At 43.2% G+C, this 20,873-nt stretch overlaps 1 protein-coding gene and 1 long non-coding RNA gene across 4 annotated transcripts in view; one reads left to right on the top strand and one right to left on the bottom strand.

Annotated features, from left to right (window-relative positions):
* Positions 1-3,325: 3,325 nt before the first annotated feature.
* Positions 3,326-19,375, top strand: LOC112835074 (uncharacterized). Its single transcript, XR_003211101.2, has 3 exons — positions 3,326-3,403; positions 3,684-3,846; positions 19,179-19,375. It is a non-coding gene; the product is annotated as an uncharacterized lncRNA (long non-coding RNA).
* The window catches only part of MYO5B (myosin VB), a 345,264-nt gene continuing 333,688 nt past the window's right edge, over positions 9,298-20,873 (bottom strand). For all 3 annotated transcript variants that reach the window (XM_025886612.2, XM_073898217.1, XM_073898218.1), the window contains 4 exons: positions 19,372-19,657; positions 18,573-18,747; positions 16,480-16,560; positions 9,298-9,648 (listed from right to left, as the gene is read on the bottom strand). In XM_025886612.2, coding sequence (XP_025742397.2) covers positions 9,496-9,648; positions 16,480-16,560; positions 18,573-18,747; positions 19,372-19,657 — 695 coding nt within the window. In that variant the 3' untranslated portion in view covers positions 9,298-9,495. The remainder of the gene's footprint in view (positions 9,649-16,479; positions 16,561-18,572; positions 18,748-19,371; positions 19,658-20,873) is intronic.

Raw genomic sequence — 20,873 nt, 5'->3', positions numbered from 1 at the left:
AGAAACTGTATCTCAAAATTTTAAAGAGAGAACAACTTATATATATATGCCAAAAATAAGGGTAACTACTATGAAGGAATAGAAGACTCTAAAAATGAAAAATAAAAATATTTTTTAAAAAAGGGATTGATAAGATGTTGGTTAAAAAAGGGAAAAAAATTTCAAAAAAAAAGAAACAGTTAACTGTTAAAAAAAATTAACTTTGAAAGACTAATGAATCATGGTAAAAAAAGCCATGAATTCCATGTGCAGTATTCCCCTAGCGCTGGAGTTCTCCCGTTCTCCTTGATCGGTAAACTTGGTCTTGGCTTGCTGGCTGTTCGTGCTGATCTTCTGGGGGAGGGGCCTGTTGCCGTGGTTCCCAAATGTCTTTGCCGGAGGCGGAATTGCCCCGCCCTTGTGGGTCCGGGCTAAGCAAGCTGCTCCGGTTTGCTTTCGGGAGCTTTTGTTCCCTGCAAGCTCTCAGTACAGCTTTGTAGGACGAGAGTGAAAATGGCGGCCTCCCAATCTCAGCCCAGAGGAGCCGAGAACTCGGGGCCCCGCTCCTCAGTGCGCCCCCAGAGAAAAGCAGTGAATCACTCCCATCTCCCCGGTCTCCGGCCGCACTCCGTGCTCACCCGGCCTGTGACCGAGCGTTTCTATCTCTGGCACCCGACCCCGTGTGGAGTCTCCAAACCCAGCAGATCCCTGCGGTGCGCTCCCGCGCCGCTCCTCCCGGGGGAGGAAGGGGAGTCTCCCCGGCTCTGCCGCTTGTTGGGTCCCTGCTGGAGGAGCAGCGGCCCGACTGGGCCGCAGATCACAGTTTATGGCCACCCCGAGCTGAGAGCCCGCGCCTCGGCTCCGTCTCTGCAGCCGGCTTCCCTGCTCCGATACCTGGGAGCTCTGCCGCATTCAGGCACCCCCGGTCTTTCTGTGACCCCGAGGGTCCTGAGACCACACTGTCCCGTGAGGGTTCCACCCCCCGCTTAGCCACTGCAGCGACGTCCCTCCGCGGAGCCGACTTCTAAAAGGTCCGATTTTGTGCTCCGCGGCTCTATCACTTGCCAGAAGCAGCCGGCGGAGGCCCCTTCCCCGCCGTCTCTCCTCCCGAATATCGCCTCGGATTCACTTCTCCGCACGTCCTACCTTCCAGTAAGTGGTCCTTCTCTGTTCAGAGAGTTGTTGCTACTCTCTTCTTCGATCTCCCGTTGAGTTCGTAGGTGTTCAGAATGGTTTGATCCCTATTCAGCTGAATTCCTGAGACCAGACGAAATCCAGGTCTCCTACTCCTCCGCCATCTTGTTCCGGAAGGCTCATTAAAATTTTCAATAGTTCACATACAGAGAAAATTCTTGGTCTGTACAAGTAGTGGTTAGGGATATAGTGTCCTTTAATAGGAGAAGGAAGGTTCTATTCAATTTGCCTTTCACATATTTATTAAGATACCATTAGTAAGTATCACAATCTCCCACCCAATACCCCGCAAATCACTGGCAGCTAGTCCCTCCAAATTTACTAAGTTGTCTCTAATTAGAAATGTCACCAAAGTGGGTGGATCCTAAAACCATTTGGTAAACTGTTTACACATATAAAAACATGTAAATATATGTAAAGACATTTTACGTAGTCTCAGATTATCACGAAGAGGAAAACGTACCTTTACAATAGAGAAATCTTGGGACTATTACCACCCTAACCAAATGACCAAGCTTCACATTACCAATAATGGGACAAACTGATGCCATGCACCCCCTCAAGGCATTGGGGACACAACTGCACCTAAAAAAATGTCTGACTTGAATCTCATCCTAAGGAAATTTTCAGACAAATCCAAATTAAGGAATGTTCTGCAAAACCACTGACCTAAACTCTTCAAAAGTGTTGATGTTGTGAGAAACAAAAAAAGCCTGGGAATGGTATCAGATAAAAGGAGCTGGAGAATGACAATTACATTTAATGTAGGATCTTTCACTGAAACCTGGATTAACAACAACCACAAAACAAAACAAAACAAAAGAAAAACCAGCAACTCTAAAGAATAATATTGGGACATTTGGGGGAACTTTAATATCAGTTATATGAGATAGTTGTATTGATGTAACTTTTCCTGATTATGTTAATAGTAATGTGGGCAATGGTCCTTTATTCTTAGGTATGAGCATGGTGAAGAGTCATGATGTCTGCATTTTCAAATGACTCAGAAAAAAAAATGCATATAAATACCCTGGTGGAGAAAGAGAGAAAACAAATATGGCAAAATATTACCATTAGAGAATCTAAATGAGGAGTATATGGTTGTTTATTGTTCTACTTTTATAACGTTTCTGTAGGTTTTTAACTTTCTCAATATAAGAATGAGAGAAAAAGTATATTTCAAGTAAACCTCAAAATTATCTGAAGCAAATTATTTCCTAAAATATGTAGTCCTTTTCATGTTTAACCATATAACCATTATATATCGCACTACACCCTATGTATAGCAGTTATTTTATAATTTTTTTTTCTTAGATGTGAAACCTCATAAGATGTGAAGTCATTACTTTTGGACATTTGACTTACAGTATTTTTTTTAAAGATTTTATTTATTTATTTCAGAGAGAGAGCACACAAGCCTCTCCCGGCTTGCAGAAGCGGGGGAGGGGTTGGGGGTCGGCCGAGAGAGAAGCCGACTGAGCAGGGAGCCTGATGCGGGGCTCCATCCCAGGACCCTGGGATGCGGACCTGAGCTGAGGTAGACGCTTAACCAACTGAGCCACCCAGGTGCCCTGCTTTTGGTACTTCTTTTAAAATGTATTATTTCTTTCTGTACTTATTTTTTGGGAAAAAAGTAGAATTAGCATAAAACTGAAGGCAGCGACTCTATTGTAAATCTGTAAGTTCTAGTATGATTTCATTAGGATTTCAGAAATATCAAGGCTCAGCCTTATCTCCCACTTTTTCTGGATAATTTTCCTATGCTTAAACTTTCTATAGCACTCAAAATTGATGGTAGCTTAAGCAGCAGTGGCTTTAGAAGTTTCAGTACTGGAAACAGGAAAGCTGGTGAAGTCAGTAGAAGCTAGGACAATTTTTAAAAGTGAGTATATGAATTTGAATGAATGAGACAAGCGAGTTTACTGAATCTTGAGTAGTTTGGAAAATTACGGATGTGCTCACTGTTAATTTGCTTTGGGGATAACTTCAGTCTTTGATAATTAAAAAGGCGATTATTAGCTTGGGTGGGGTTTTGCCCTTACAACAAATACCTACTCTTCAGAAAGTTCAAGTTACGAAACAAGCTCAACAGAGATGAAATGTAGACCAAAACAAACACCGATTTGCTGAACTTCCTCATTTTCTGTTTACTCTGTTTGGGCTTTTAATACAGGCCTCAACAGGGAGACTACTCCCGGGGGCACAGCTTGGGGAACGGAGAGGCAGCTCAGTGAGAGGATGTTAGGAGCTGCTTAGGTGACTTGGGGAGGGTCCAGAAAAGCAGGGCTTCACTCTGGGTTGGGTGCTGTCTGGAAGTAGGGACAAGTCTTTGGAAATCCTGTCTAGGAGGAGGCAGATCCGAGCTAGATTAGCCCGGCTGCTGGTGAGGTAGCATTCACTGCTATTAGCTGGGAGAGGGCAGGGTTGGGATTGAGTGGTTTGCAGGTGGTCTTGTCTCTGTCCTTAGACAAAACTATCAAGTCCTCTTGTGTTGTCTCATTTCATCACAGGCACAGAGCAACCTTGCCTGATGTTGGTATTTTTGTGAGATTGGGCACCAGGGGAGGACACCCTGGCCTGGCTGGGAGGGCCAGTCCAGCTTCTCACACCACCCGGCCTCGCCCTAAGTGCCAGATCCGGTCCCGGATGTTGGGCTTCTTTGCTTTCTCAGCTGTAAGTAGTTAAGTGTGTTTTGTATGAAGTTTGACTCTTCGCAGACAGTTTTTCTGCTGACGCCTTGACTGTAAGCCTAGACCTCTCTGGGTATGAGGTGAAGGCTTTCCTGAAGAGTGAGGTTATTCTTCTATCAGCTGCCCAGCCTACTTAGGTTGGAGGTTGGGTTTTATTATTTTTTTAAGGTTTTGGAGAGAGAGAGAGAGAGAGAGCCCGCGTGCACATGAGCAGGGGGTAGGGGCAGAGGGAGAAGCAGACTTCCCGCTGAGCAGGGAGCCCAATGTGGGGCTCCATCCCAGGACCCCAAGATCATGACCTGAGCCGAAGGCAGATGCCCAACTGACTGAGCCACCCAGGCGTCCCATGGAAGTTGGGTTTTAGAGGTACCTTTCACTGACCGGTATTTCTGTGCCATGAAGTATTTCACTGTGGTTCCTCGTGATGGATGTTTAAGGGCACCATCCCTGGAGAAGCTTTATCCTATACCTACAGGTGGGGCTGGTGACCTAGGTTTTAAAGATTTCCAGGTGATTTTGGTGTGTGCTCCTGCAGGTAAGAAACAGCCTACCCATGTTTCTGTATATATGTTGTTTCTGGGCTTTCTATTGTGTTGCATTGGCCAACTGGTCTGGGCCATTTCCACACATCTCCCATCTTTAGAGTAAGCCTTGATACTTGTTAGGAAAGTTTTCCCTTTAAGGAAGGTCTTCCTTATCCTTGGGTCTTTGCACTTCCATATCAATTTTAGAATTAGCTTGTCAATTCTCCCCCCCCAAAAAAAACTGTGGAGATTTTTTTATTCTTTATGTAGATCAGCTTGGAGACAACCGACAACAGTTTTGTGGTATTTGAGTCTTCTTATCTGTAAACGTGATATAATTTCTCCAGGTTGTCAATGTTTCACTTATGTTATAAACTCCTAAACTCCTCCATACAGATCTTGTAAATGTTTTCCATTTTTTTTTTCTTATGCCATATGCAAGGTTACACCTCCGATTGAGTCGGTCTCTGGGCTCTGTGTCCCAGGCCACTGATCTACTCATCTTTTCCTATACCAAACTACTGTGTTTGAATTCTGCAGCTTTGAAGTAATTGCTCAGTAAGTCTTGTTATTTTACAGGGAAAGTTTTCCCCCCACCCCCAACTTGCAAGCGGAAGTTTGCCCACTCCTGGTTTAAATGATCATGATACATGTTTGAATGTAGGTCCTAGAATGAAGTTCTCAAGCAGGCATTAAAAATAAACTTTCCAGCCAATGTATAGCTGCAGAGTTTTAAATTTCACTTAGATTTGGCACACTACTTCATTCAAAAGTATTTATTTCCACAAATTTTTATCCACAGCTGAATATTATAGTAACTAATACAAGCATTTTTTCTATAAACAAAGGTATAGTTTACAGATTTGTTCAAAGTGAAAAAATATTTTTACCAGTAGTATTTCTTCTTACAATGTTAGATTCACCCCGGAATATGATGTGAACCCTCTTCGGAGAAGCAGACTTTCATCTAAACAATAGTTGTTGGCAAAATGTTATATCCAAATCTGGGTTATTTCTGATACAATATCATTTTAGAAAGTAGCTTAAAATCATTTTTGATTGATCGCCTTTATTAGAATTAGAAATTTCTTTAGGAAAACCAATCTTTAGTAGCGATTTAATAAGAGAAAAAAAGTCCTATATTTGTCATTGCCATTAACCTCTAATTTTTCTATGTCCCCTAATTCTCTAATTATGGCACCAGTATGTGCAAAAAAACTGAATTTTGGCTATTTGACCCATGCAGGAAATTAGAGAAACTGACTGCAGAGGAATATTCTAGGAGGAAAAAGACAGAGTCCAGCCCCATGCTGTCACACTGTAATGACCATTCAGTCCCGTAGGCAGGAGAAAAGAGCTTCAATTCAGGATACGCTTGCCCCCTAGAAGGTCAAACGTATGACAACAATTACATATATTCTAGGCAAAAGAAATGAATTCTAATTTATTTTCTATAAGCCTAATGCATTAAGGCTGTAAAGAGTGGTGAATTGACGGTAGCAGGGTTAATTTTTCCTAAGTGTTCCAAGTTCCTAGTTTTGTCTTTTGTCTTGTTTTTACAAAAGCCTGAAAATTTCAAGTATGGGAAAATCAAGGGAAGAAACGGCTTTGGACATGCTCCATGGAAAGGGGAGAAACAATCTATTTACCTTTGGGTCTCACCTGCTGTCCAGGTGCCACAAAGCTAACAGCAGCTACATGATCCAGGGAGAAGGCATGGAGGGAATATGCTTGTCCGCTCTGGCAAGTTACTAATATGTATATCGCACACATTACTACCGGTAAACAGAGAGGTCCCCTGTGATGCTGAAAACACAGACTGTTTATATTTGATTCTTAATCTTTAAAATGCTTCTAATGTTTCAAGAGACAAAGCAAAACTCCACCATGATGTCGAACATTAAAATTCTTCCCACAGCAGCTCGTATTTCCAAGAAATAATTGAGAAGTCAGTTATCTTAGTAACTGCCCAAGGCACATGGTGAGAGGAGTGTCAACTAAATTTTAAATAAAAAAGAGACAGGTATCTAGTACGGAGTTCAAACCTTGATGTTGAATTTACATGAAGTCATTGATTTCATCAAGTTGGAAAATGTTTAACTTTAAAAAGGCAAAGAATACAAATGCTATTAAGTGATTCAAGTTTTCTCTGAAGATGCTTCTTCCAGTCTCCAAGTGTTCAGTTAAACAGGGCCAACTGAAACATAAACCAGTTGCTGTATTTCTTTGTTGTTAGTACTCTATAAAAGACTATTTGTTTTTAAAGCATGTATAAATTAAGTACAGCTCCAGTGAAATGCCTCTCTCTTCTGGAAAAGAACTAAGTCTGCCATTTCTTGGGCTAGGCAGTGGACAATTCATAACCCCCCTACCCTCCCCCATTTATTCTAATTGCCAAGTTTTTATTCAATGAGTCCTTGGCACCTAATATTAACAGTGACAGCAGTGGGGTGACCCAGAGAGAGGGAGAAGAGGGTATAAGACAGAATGTAAGGATAACAAGCCACTGCATTTATGGAATCATCACTTTTCAAATTCTTTAACGCACTCTAAGCAAGGCCATTTGGGGTTATCTCGAAGGTTAAGGTCAGTCCTTACATGCGAGACTCAGTTTTAACTAAAGTGCGACAACAAGCAAATTACACTGAACAACTTTAAAAAGAGGTAGCCACAGACCCCGTAGGTTTAGACTGGCCTTCCAAATGAAGTCAGGGTGTGGGTTTCAGGTGACATAACTGTACCAGGCGAAGGGGGGACGGGCACCGTTCTGCAGATACCCAAGAGGGGCCAGCCATGTTTACTGTGGAGATGTCATGCTGAGGTCATAGATTTGGACAAGATGCTCCAGCTGGGCCTTGTTCTGCCCCAGCAGCCATAAAAATGGGCTGCAAGTGGAGCTAAAAGGACACAGGACCATTTGGGGCTTGGAGTGTGCTGTGTTTCCTGGAGCTTTTTGAGTTGATTGGCTCAGTAACAGATGTTGCGTGATGTGCATGTGTGTGCGCGTGTGTAGGGGGATGTTCTACCTGCCATTCATGGAGAAATCTTATCTTCTTGATGTAACAGAGCCTCTTCTCAGATTTACAAACACCATTTGTTCTGGTCATGGGAACAACATACTGCTATCTACTAGAAATATGGAAAAAATCACTAAAAAGTGGGTGTGGAGAATATGCAGGGTTTTCTAATTGAATGCCTACTGTTGAAGAGGCAAGAAAAAACTTATAAAAGCAGAGAACATAAAATCTGCTGTCATATTCTACTGAATACTGTTTTAATCCTTTTTTCAAAACAGGAGAGGAAGAAAAGGGGAGTATGTCAGAGGGGGAGACGAACCATGAGAGATGATGGACTCTGAAAAACAAACTGAGGGTTCTAGAGGGGAGGGGGTAGGGGGATGGGTTAGCCTGGTGATGGGTATTGAGGAGGGCACGTTCTGCATGGAGCACTGGGTGTTATGAACAAACAATGAATCATGGAACACTGCACCAAAAACTAATGATGTAATATATGGTGATTAACATAACAATAAAAAATTAATAAATCAAAGCAGAGATACTTACCATGTTTATGTGGTAAATTAAAAAAGATGTTGAAAATAGGGGCACCTGAGTGGCTCAGTTGGCTAAACGTCTGCCTTCAGCTCAGATCATGATCCCAGGGTCCTGGGATCGAGTACCGCATTGGGCTCCCTGCTCCTCCCTCTCCTTCTACTGTTCCCCCTGCTTGTGCTCTCTCTCTCTCAAATGAATAAGATTTTTAAAAAAATAAAAAATGTTGCAAATAACCTGAAAAGGGAGCATTGACCTAAGCTGTTCTCACTCTTTAAAAATAACACACACCTATACATACACACAAACCCAAAAAAACTTTTGGATAATAATCCCTGAACTGAATTTTTGGAAAGCTTTTCAAATAATCTGATTCTCAAGACAAGTTTGTTTTACTGTTTTGGTTACGTGGAAATACAGTGCATTATGTGATTTTTTTTTTTTTAAGATTTTCATTTATTTATTGAGAGAGAATGGGAGAGAGAGAGCACAAGAGGGAAGAAGGTCAGAGGGAGAAGCAGACTCCCCGCCGAGCAGGGAGCCCGATGCGGGACTCGATCCCGCGACTCCAGGATCATGACCTGAGCCGAAGGCAGCCGCCCAACCGACTGAGCCACCCAGGCGCCCACATTATGTGATGCTTTTATTGGAAGTTTTATGGCATTAAAGGATTACAGGCTTTCATACTGACTTGTTTGGTTTTTCATCTGTAAATAAAATAAAAGTTGGTATTCTTTTCTACTATTTAGATTACATAGATTTTCGTGAAGGTTTTGTGGACTCAGGAAGCACGTGGACTAGCACTGGAAACAAAGACTGTCTTTCCGTGTTGCTCGCACTTTACATTTGGGACCGCAGCATTTTCTTCCACAAACCGAAGACTGTGCAAAAAGGGTTTAGCATATGAGGGCCAGAGTCTTCTGATTTTGCTTTAGAAACCAGTCCTCAGAATGTTTGGAGGTTAGTTACACCACTGTCTCTCTGCATCACCAGGCATTCAAAATACTTTTGAAAAGCTTCTCAGAAGGCCCAAGCCCTGTACTTTTGTTCTTAGACCATCTCCCCACAAACTCATTTGCACCGGTGGTTCGTTGACCTGGGGAAATGTCACCCACTCTGCGACAGCATCATGGTTATTAGTACCATTATTTGTTAAAAGTCCTCTGAAGGCAACTTACTTAACATATTTTTAATATTATTTTACTTTGGGCATCCTCCAGTTATATGCAAAGACCAAGACTGGGCAGTTTCCATTTTAAAGATGGGCACCTTTTATGTGGCCGTGGGGGCTGCTGGGTGGCGGTAGATGATTATAATGTGTATTTGTTTAGACTGAAATCATATACTTAAAAAAAAAACTTCCATATTTCAAGTGTTTTTATTCTGAGCAGTACGTACAAAAAAATAATGCCAGATGTGTCTTATTCCGTACAGTTCAGCACTCTGCACAGGCTCTCAGTCTTTTACAGATTTAACGGGCCCCTCGGTTCACTGTACGGTAGAGGCTTCCTTCTTGCTGTCCCTGCAAATGGAGCCACAGCGGGGGACTGCGCCTTGTCAGACCTCGTTGAGGAACTCCAGATTGAGATAGGCTGGGATGTGGATTGAGTCCATGGTCAGCGAGGACGGGTTGAATGGAAACAAGACGGGAAACATGTGCTTGGAGTCCAACAGCAGCTGCTGAGGGTCATTCCGCTCTTGCAGCTGTGCCTGTGGGGAAGAGGAAGACCACTGAAAGACCACCTAAAAACAGCCCGTTTAGGGGAACTCACAAAAGTGAATCAGCGTGTATCACAGAAATATTTAAGACAGGCTGGGCTTCAGGAGAACGTGGCCTCCCTGTCCCTGTGGCCTTCGGCAGGGAGAGGGAGCCCTGGTTTTGGCTTGTTGGAGCACTGAGGACCTTAAGCTCTCCCTGAATTCTGGCAGTCTTTAAAAAAAAGTCTCCAGCGAAGGGAGAATAGAAAAATACATTTCAGGTGCAAATCGTGTGGAGAGGTACTGTGGTGAAGGGGTTAAGACCATGGGCTCTGATCTGGCACCACCCTGGGCAAATTCCTGAACCTATCTATGCCTCAGTTTCCTCATCTGTAAACTGGAAGGGGGAGAGGGACATCACACAACATGGTAGAGTGGGAAGCACGGGGGCTCAGTCCCTCTACTGAAGCAGCCGCTGAGCTGGAAAAAGCAATTGCTCTCAAATATCTTGGAACTCTGGAACCTGACTAGACTCTTATGATAAGCAGGAGAATGCCTGATGAAGGGGGAGGCTGCTTATCTCTGCTAAGGGAGCAGTATATGTGAACCTGCCACTAATCCCAGTCTCCAGCCCCCATGCAGCTGCAGGGACAGAGGCCCACACTCCGGGAAAAGCTTTGCCAGTGCAGTAGGGCAGGCAGTGGGACCTTGTCCTCTGGAAATCTGGGTTCATGCACTTGTTGGTCTGGTGTTCCCTGAGGGACTGTCACAGATGCCTGCCGTGATTTTGGCTTCTCTTGGGATATAGTGGCTTCCTCCAGTGGCATCAACTGGAAGATTTAAAAGGACACATATCCTCTACTGGAGCCAGACATTTTAGGAAAAGTATAATACCTGAAATGAAACTTTTCAGTCACTAAAGGGGTTCAACAGCAGACTTGAGCAGGCAGAAGAAATGATCAGTGAGCCTGAAGATAAGGCAATTGAAATTATCCAGTTTGAGGAACAGATAGAAAAAAAAAAAAATAAAAGTGAACAGAACCTGAGGGACCTGTGGGACACCATAAAGCTTACCAACATGTACCTTATAGTAGTCCCAGAAGGAGAAAAGAGAAAGGGGCAGCAAAATATTTGAAGCAGTAATGGCTGAAAACGTCCCAACTCTGATGAAAGACCTACACCCATGCCCCCCCTCTCCAAGACTCTCAACAAACTCCAAGCAGAATAAAAAGACCCAAACAGGATCAAAAACATTCACACTGAGACACATTATAGTCAAATTATCAAAGCCCAACAACAAAGAGGGACTCTTGAAAAAACAGCGAGAGAGAAAGGACTCCTCACATACAAGGTTTCATCAAGATTATGAACAGATTTCTCATCAGAAACCATGGAGGCCAGAAGGCAGTGGGGTAGCCTATTTAAAGTCCTGAAAGAAACTCTTAACCAAAACCTCTATATCCAGCAAAACTATCCTTCAAAAATGAAGGCGAAATTAAGTCCCTTCCGGATCAACAAAAGCAGAGGAAACAAAAGAAAGTCCTTCAGGCTGACATAGAAGGACGTTGGACAGTAACTTGGAGCCATAAGAACTAAAGAACATAGGTAAATGGGAAGGCCAGCATTGTACTTTTGGCTTATAACTCCTTCTTCCTACACAATTCATACAGATGCAGAAAACAATTATGCATTTCTGTTGATGGGATCATGTAAACAGATGTGACAGTAACAGTATAAAGGCAGAGGGATGGAGGTATGTAGCCTCAGAACTTGTGTACTATTGAAACTCAGTTGGGATTAAACTATGTGGTTACAAATTTAAGGTGTTAGTTGTGATCAGCAGGGTGACCACTAAGAACTAAAAAATATACAGAAAAGGAAAGTAGGGAATCACAATGGAACACTACAAACCTAAATGCACAGAGGCAGTAATGAGGAACACAAAACACAGAAAAGGCATACAGAAAAGAAGTAGCTCCCCAGCAGAAGTGATGAATGATAAAGAGTTAATGTCATGTAAAGCGGAGAATGGTCTCTGACACTTGGTGAGTCCTGGGTTGGCTGCTGTTATCTTTACGGTATGCTCCTTTGTTCCTTCTGCCCCTTCATGTCCCATCAACCTTTGAACCACGAACCCAGGTGGAGCCGTCCTTACACAAAGGACACTACTTACACAAAGGAAGCTAGTTAACCATAAGTGCTGCCAAGAGGAAAATCAATACATCCCGAGCTTGTAACAGCACGGGTCATCATCTACTAGCTTAAGCTATCAAAAATTTTTTCCTCATTAGGAAAACTCACCACCATTGCTTCAACATTTTGATAGGTGGTAACTTTCTAGAAGTTTCATCATTTTCCTGTTTTAGCCAAGACCAAGAGATCTTCTTATCTGTTGAACTCATCTAGTATCTGCATGTTACAGGTAACTATCACTCACAGCACCTTCGTATTTCTAAAAGCCTTCAAGTAGGGCTGAGGTCAGTAAATAACGCAGGAGCATTTGAAAAGTGCTGGGAAACAGGTTTTTAGAACAAAATCAGTGTGAGCATAGGACTGTGAGTTGATTCTACAGTGTGTGGGATGCATAAAGGTGAACCTGAATACTGAATGTAAAACACGTTAAATTTTCAGTTGTCAGTTTAAAAACCTCCCATGTGTTTGGCATCACATGAAAGGCAGGCCAAATTTTTATTTATTTATTGAGAGGGAGGGAGTGTGGGAGGGGCAGGAGAGGGAGAGAGAGAATCTCAAGCCGACTCAGTGCTGAGCACGGAGCCCTATGTGGGACTCAATCTCATGACCCTGAGACCATGACATGAGCTGAAATCAGGAATCCGATGCCCAATCGACTGAGCCACCCACAGGCCCTGGGCCAAAATTTTAAAGTAATTTTAACAGTTTGAAAAAATAGCTTGAAATGATGTGAACAGTTTAGCAGAAGCAAGGGCATTTTAAAGACAAATGAGCAACCACTGTTACTAATTTAAGATACCAAACGGTGGCTCTGATGCGACCCTAGCAGAACGGTCTCTCTAGGATCACTGAAGTTCAACAGTCAGCTCGCTCTCAGCTTGGCTTTATTTATTATTACAAACCTGGTCACACAGCCTATGAAGGTGTGCATAAAACGTGAGAGGGCAAAAGTCTCTTAAAATTGTTTCATAGCACTTAATGTCCTTTTCTTTCTTGACCTTAGGTAGATCAGTAGGCTCTACTCTTTAAAGGGTTTGAAGAAATTGTAAAGGATGGAGGGTATAAAAATGGAGAAAAGTTAACTACTACCTATATTATTTATAATTCAGCCGCAAAAGGGGCGTATACCTACTTAAAGTCCACGAGATAGTCATTTCATAGGAATTACCCTGTGAATCCTTCGGTGAGTTTAATAATCCCCTCAAATTTACATTTTTAGAGGTCAGCATGTTCTGCCCATATCACCCAAGCAAATGCTTTGCTTTAACGGGCAAAGAGCATTTATCCCACATAAGATGTGCTCAAGTACCAGAAGATGGCACGGATCATTCTACCCTTTTCTCTGCGTTTCCTCTGTCTAGGGAGAAACAGAACATAAAGCTACAGCTGGCAAAAAACAAAACCAAAATTTTTCAATAGCGTCGCCAGCCTGAAATTGGCAGCTGAAGATGACTCAGAATCTGACTCTGTGGATCTTCGGAGGCTATCTGACCAACCTCTGCTACTTTTTTTCCTCTGCCCTTAATTCAAAGCCAACGTCTGACGTGGCAAAAATTCTTTGACCTTTGACTCTTCTTCTAAACAGTGCCATTGTCAACATATAAGCAGTTCCAATTCTCCCTCTGATGTGTGTGTGTGTGTCTTAGATATTTAAAACCAGGTAAGACTTTCTAAACTTGTACTTTGGTTAGTGTAAATTATCGGTGCTCTACAAAAATCCGTGGGAAGTCAGAGCGCCCAGTGGCTTCTCTTTTGTCATCACAAGTCTTCCTCCACTTTCAGGAGCCGACTGTGGCTGCGTCCTGACTGGATCTTTTGAATCAGCACCCCACCTTTTTGAGGTATCTGTGTTGGTCAATCCCTGCCTGCTTTTGCTATGCTCTGCATGTCACTTCATTTCCTCCACTGCTTTTAGAAGAACAGGATTCCACCTGACCTGGCATCCTTCCCTTGACCTTCAGCCTCTGGTTTCTACTTAGACATGATGCTGAAAGTTTCATTTATTCTTTGACATAGCTGATTTTCTCAATCTCTGGATCTCTACCGGGCAGTGGCATAAGGCACTCTGAAGAAAAATCCCAGTCATACGTTACAGGGAATAGCTTCTCATACCCCATGTGTTCTCAAGGTTCTTGAGTATCTTTTGGATAAACCCTCATTTTAACTCCCCTTTTTCCTGACTCCTCTGATCACTTTCATCCATTTCTTTTTGTCCTGGTTTCATATGTTGGGATCACACTTCACTGGCTAAAGAGGCTTAGACGTTTGAGAAAGTGTCGTATCTCCTCAAGATGTTCTCCACTTATAGTAATGGGAGAAATGGTCACGGTCTTTCTGACTCATCTTGATGTGATTCATTGTGCGGATTCTGTCAGCTACGGTCACACATAAAACTTAGGCATTCTACTATCGCTACATCATTTGGGGTGTGAAAAATTTCCTCACATGTGTTAACATTACAGTTAACTCCTGCGAGGTGTCCCAATTAATAGCGGACATTTGTCATCAATTAAATAAGACCAAGATATCCACTATCTATTTGGCAAAATCGGTAATTGGGGGATCTTATCTAAGAGATGGGATAATTTTGAGCCTAACTTGTTTTATGTTTATCCTTTTGCATGTGCTGATGCTTGTACCGTTTGCTGGCCATCATGACCCTCTGGAGCCATACCGCAAGCCCCTGGACCGACCCCTGGATAGGTTCTAACTGCCACACAGCCCGCCACACCATTTCCGCAGGAAGCAGCCAGAGCGGTCATTGTTCCATTCCCTAATAGCAGTTCGGGTTACCATTCCAGGGGGAGGAATGAGTAAGGGACAGGTGGGGCTAGGTAGGGAGAGACGGATAGGGGGCTATGTGATCAGGCTCACAGAAATCCCCAAAATGTGCAGGTGTGGGGAAACCAGAGATAAGGGGACAAATCAGACCACCCTGCCCTAGGCGCGTGGGGTGGGTGTCTTTATGATAATCACCTGTGACCAACAAAGAATAACCAGACCCTAAAAAGGAAGTAAGCCGTTGAAGGTGTTATCAATAGAGATGTTAAAAGGATTTAAGTTCCCTGGTTAGCTTTCTATAAAAGACCAGCCCTAAAGGCCCTTGTTGGCAACCCTGTTGGGACCCCTCTCACTCTTGAGAGCTTTTTCTGTTATCTTCACTTAATAAACTCCTATCACTTTACTAAAAAAAAAAAAAAAAAAATTTTTTTTAGGCATTCAGCCCAAATCACCTAGGCCTCAGCTTTAAAAAAAAAAAAAATCCCATAATCTCAAGACAGATTTAAATAATCATTTCCCTAATATGTTTTCTTTCAAGCATATTCCTAAAGGCAAATATTATGAGTCTCAGAGACAAGATTGAAGAGCTCAAATTTATTTTTTTTTTTTTAAGATTTTATTTATTTATTTGACAGAGACACAACGAGAGAGGGAACACAAGCAGGGGGAGGGGGAGAGGGAGAAGCAGGCTTCCCGCTGGGCAGGGAGCCCGACGCGGGGCTCTATCCCAGGACCCTGGGACCATGACCCAAGCCAAAGGCAGATGCTTAAAGACTGAGACACCCAGGCACCCCTCAAATTGTTTTCTTAAAATAATATTTCTTAGCTTAGTTCATGGGTGCGGTTGATATTCTGCTTACTTTGTTAATTCCCCTTGGTGCTATAATTCAGTGACGTTAGCGGCAAATAATACTTAGACTACATTTAAAATCTGAGCAGAGATTATATTTTTTTTTTTTTAATTATTCAACACTGACATTTTATTTTCCGAACTTTTATCATTTTTACAAAACAAAACAAAACGCAGGTATCAAAAACAGCAAAGAGGTTATAGAATTTCTCCACCAGTTTTTACGTAAGACAGTGATTATGAAACTGGTGTCCAATGTAAATACTAAACACAGGCTGATTTCCCTCTTGGTCATATGCATTCAGGTGGTTTGTTTTGGAGTTATTGAATGATAACTTTTTATAAGCACCGGTCATTTTTTGACAACCGATCTGGTCTGTCCACCAAAGTAAACACTTTTTGCTGTGTGGCATTTTCCTTTTTTGAAAACCACTGAGCTAAAATACAGAATGTGTATGTGTCTGGATCTGAACCAAATCTTTTAAGATCCTAATTACCCTGAAGAACGCTGAAGACATTTATAGGGCATATTAAACACTAGTTATATACCTCATAATGTCTAAGGCAGCTATTGTATTTCTAAAGAAAATAGCGTTTCATTCAGAGGCTGCCCAGAGTTTGAACTTCATCATTGTTTCCCCGTCTTCTCTCATTTGGAGTAGTTTCCCCAAATTGGGTCATATTATTAGAACAAAGTTTTATGCTCGTGCCAAACAGGCTCTGGAATTTCATAGATACATTTTTGTAGAGCAAGACTCCTTATGAGCAGAGATTATAAAAGTTCAGGCTTTTGTGTATATAGATAAATTATTTATGGGTGATATAGTTAGTATTTACCTAAAGGGAAAGCCTTAGAACGTAAGGTCTTTTGGCTTAGAATATAACCAGTGATTTGTTAATACAGAGAAGTTAAACTCTAAACTTCGATTTCCTTTATTAGTTTTAGATGAGGGCTTTATAAAATTAATATTAGTTTTGGACCAGGACTTTATAAAATTGATTAATATTTTAAAACTCACCTGGATTGTTCGTATAAAGGCCACGGTTACCCGTTCTTCAAATTCATTCAGGGGAGTATAAAGGTTTAAAATTTTGACAATCTGTTGGAATAAAAACAAAATCTTAGCACAGACCTAAAGGAACATAAGACAACTTTTGGATTTCAAAGAATATAAGACATTGGCGCAAGGGTATACTCTTGTTTACACAGGACCCATAACTTGGAGCTGGAGTGAAATCGAGGAGAGGAGCCTAAAATTAGTAAACTACAGACCAGAGGCTGCATCTGCTAGAGCCCTCTTAACTGCACTCGGGTCTCCTACATCCCTACCCACCCCATCGGCTCCTGGCTTAAAAGATAATGATTCTAGGAAACTGAAATCCTGAAATCCTCAGCCTCTTATCTACTAGTAATTTAAAGGTTTCTTACAGAGTACTGGAGATCTTACCTTAGATAATAAGTGTTTTTCGTTTGTTTTTTTAAAGATTTTTTTATTTATTCGACAGAGAGAGAGCACAAGTAAGCAGAGTAGCCGGCAGAGGGAGAGGGAGAAGCAGGCTCCCTGCCGAGCAAGGAGCCCGATGCAGGGCTCGATCCCAGGACCCTGGGATCATGACCCGAGCTGAAGGCAGACGCTTAACCAACTGAGCTACCCAGGCGCCCCTAAAAGTGTTTTTTGACCATACTTCCCTACCTCCTCCCACCCCAAATCACTTATAAAAGGAACGGTTTTTCCTAATTGAACAGAGGATAATCTCCTGTCTGCCTACCAATTGTTTGGTGGAAGTAGCCTGCCCAAATGCCAAGAAACGCCAGTTGAATTCTAGAAGTAAACTTCGGAAAGCAAAATATATGTAAAAGGGGAATAAAGTTTGAAAACTTCCAGTACATTTATAGAAAGAACCAATTCTCTCAAGAGTTTGGCATTTCATCTTTTAGTAGTTAGTGGGGGAGGTAAGGAAAGGTATATTTACAATACTGAGTTCGGATTTTGTTCTTTAGGTGCTGGACAGGGAGAAGAAGGTGCATGGTTTAGCTTAGAAAGTCTGATTTTGGGGCACCTGGGTGGCTCAGGTCATGATCCCAGGGTCCTGGGATGGAGCCCCTCATCGCATCAGGCTCCCTGTTCTGCAGGGAGTCTGCTTCTCCCTCTTCCTCTACCCCTCCCCCTGCTTGTGCTGTCAAATAAATAAAAACTTAAAAAAAAAGTCTGACTTCCTTGTACCGGTCTCATTTTGTGAGGCCACTTTGTGTTGGCCCATTTCTAAATAGGCACACTCATGATGGAGGGCAAGTCTTCCTGGGTGTGGACAGGATTTATCTTTTGATAGACTGGTAGTAACATCTCTGCAACCGAGTCCCAGTATAAATACAATTTGGCTGGGGGAGGGCAGGGAGGAAAGGCACATTCTAATGCCTCTAGGTTCTTAATGCCTGTTTAAAAAACAATGTCAATAGATTCTAAGTGAAAACATGGCCATAATGAAAGTATAGTTGTTAATGCCAAAGGCATGATGTTGCCCATTTCTGAACAAAATTTAAAATTTCTAGTTAGAGACATTCCAGAATTCATTGTGTTTAAAAAATGTTTTTACCTTAAAAAACAAACCAACCAGGTGTGCCTGGGTGGCTTAGTCAGTTAAATGTCCGACTCTTGGTTTCGGCTCAGGTCATGATCTGAGGGTTGTGAGATCGAGCCCCACATGGGCTTGGCCCTGGGCATGGAGCCTGCCTCAGGTTCTCTCCACTCCCACCCCCCTGCCTCTGCCCTTTCCCCCCCAAAGGAGGGCAAATACTCGCGTGCGTGTGCGCTCTCTCTAAAAACAAAACAAAACAAAAAATACATTTTTACCCCAGCTTAATGTTTTGTGGGTTTACTACCTTATCTTTCTCTGTGAGCAAGAGGGCCCAGAGAGTTACTGGGGGAACGGTGGCATCTTGTTCCACAGACCAAGGCGGTCTTCGGTTCACCCAGGAACATTCTGTCCGTGACAGCTTCTGTTGTGTCATTAGAGGGCTAGGAAGGCTGTGCGTGCACCCCACACACAGATAAGCCGCCGGCGGGAAGGGACTTGGGTGGGAAGGCGGGCCTGCTGGGTGCCGGGGCCATACCTGCTGCGTGCTGAGTGAGGTGCACAGGGAGCAGATGGCCTCCGCATCCTCTGGGGTTTTCTTCTTTAACTGCAGGAGCTGGGCTGCTTGGATCAGGGGTTCCATGGTCTGGACGGCTCCGCTCTGGTGAAGGTTCCTTCCCCGAAGCCACTCTTCAAGTTGGCTTATGTTGTACCTTAGATACAGGTCAAAGTGAGCTGTGTTAGGCCAGGGCTCCTAACGCAGTGGGATGAGCACACCTGGTGTGTTCATGGTGCCGTGCAGCTGCAAACAGTGGGATCATTCTCTTCACCCTCATGAGCTCACGTGGAGCAAAAGCTTGAAAAGCACCTGGCGCTCAGTAACGTTTTGCTGAATACATGAATGAACAGGTGTTTAAAATCAAGCAAAGATGAGGTACGTGAAGTGTCTGGGTAAGATGATGGGAAATGAGGCATTCAATCTATTGAACTGAAGCAACTGATACTTAACATTCACAAACATTTCTATGTGAGCCTTCGTGAGTCTCTGAACTCATCGATGTTTCCCTCCGACCTACCCACACAGTCTTTACAATCTTTAGAGTAAGGAAATGTCTTTCAAGCTCTGAACTAATTTGTTTACCAGGTCACTGTCTTGGTGTAGAATTCCACCAACAAACGAAAAGGCGATGGAATTGTGTCTCACACTAACTGTGACAAGGACCATCAGTCAGGTCTGGATTTCACTGTCAGAGACAAAGGTCTTAGGCTCCAAATCCAGCTGGGGAGTGCAGGCCCCTCCAACCACGCGGCTCGGGGCCGGGCACCCCCTCTCCTACCTGAGCTGCATGCCCGTGCTCCAAGAGCAGACGTCCTTCCGTAGGAGCAGGTTGTTGAGAGTCACCGCATTGATCATGTAGAAGAGCTGCTTGAACACCTGCAGGATGATCTCAGGGTCCAGGCCCTGGTCGCGCATGACCGTGTGGAAGGAATTCATCTGGCGGATGACAGCTTCCAGGCAATAGGAGTTGTCCCCGTCTACCATGCTGGAGGAGCGCTTCCGGTAGCCCGTTGGCTTCACACCAGATAGACCCTGAATGCTCTCATTTTCCAACATGGCGGAGACTGAAAGAAAAGCATGATGGGAGAAGCTGGCATGTGCCCCAGGGAAGATCTGTTTTTGGACCACTCAGATCATTTAGCGCTTTGGGTTCTGGTGATGGCACCATCTGTTGACGTGCTCAGAAACTCACAGCATTGAGCATCGGATTTCTACTGTGTTGGGGTCCATCTGGAATAAGGTTTCCATATAGAAATCTTGGACCTGGGCACCTGGGTGGCTCAGCGTTAAGCGTCTGCCTTCGGCTCAGGTCATGATCCCAGCGTCCTGGGATCGAGTCCCGCCATCGGGCTCCCTGCTCAGCGGGGAGCCTGCTTCTCCCTCTGTCTCTCTGTCTCTTATGAATAAATAAAATCTTTAAAAAAAAAAACAAACCTTGGGCCAAATCTGTACTTAGATTCATTAGTGATGGGACAAAGATAATGGGCGTGTACCAACTCAATTCTGTACCGGTTTCTGTGCTAGGTCCAAAGTTTGAGAATTGAGCAACTTGGGTATAGTCCCGGCCCACCCACTGACTTGGTCCTGGACCCTGACATCATCCTACTGATGTTCAAACAGCTCTTTTCCATGAGACACTGACCATATAAATTTTAGGTTCGCTGGTCTTATTATACTTATTATACAGTGTTTAACTATGTGCCAGGGGCTTTATGCTCAGTTTTTCTTTCCATTTCCCAACAACCCATTTCCTGGTGAGGAAACTAAGGCATATGGAAGTTAAATTACTTGCCCAAGGTCACGCCTCAGGAGTCGGCAGGGCCAGGATTTGAACCCAGGTGTGTCCAGCTCCAGAACTGATGCTATTTGCCATCACATTATTTGGAGTCATGAAGTATCCCCAGTGCTCCTTATGCCTGCCTCATAAGAAACTTCTCAGGAATAAGAATATGGAATGAACCTATCCTAGATGATAAATTTCTGCACGGCATGGAGGACTCTGTCCAACTTGGAATTCACCTGTAACTTATTTGTGTTGTGAGAACCCCAGGGGGAAGCTTTACAACATAGGTGCAGGGAATAATTTCCTCCCCGGTCTTCATGGAGCATCCCGAGTAATGTATGTATGTGTCATTTTTAACTTAAAAAACAACAGCTCTTATGTTTCAATTCTGATTTCATGCTAAGTGCCCACGTATACTGCTTTGGACAGAGTGCTCAATACTTATTGCATGAGAACTTGCTACTGTGTTCCTTCATGTGCGCTGCTTAAGGCTTTTA

Source organism: Callorhinus ursinus, unplaced genomic scaffold (genome assembly GCF_003265705.2).
Source record: "Callorhinus ursinus isolate GAN/ISIS: 27379988/994484 unplaced genomic scaffold, GSC_fseal_2.0 scaffold11, whole genome shotgun sequence".
NCBI lineage: Eukaryota > Metazoa > Chordata > Mammalia > Carnivora > Otariidae > Callorhinus > Callorhinus ursinus.
The sequence above is the reverse complement of the archived record's forward strand: the minus strand, read 5'-3'. Positions and strand labels throughout refer to the sequence as shown.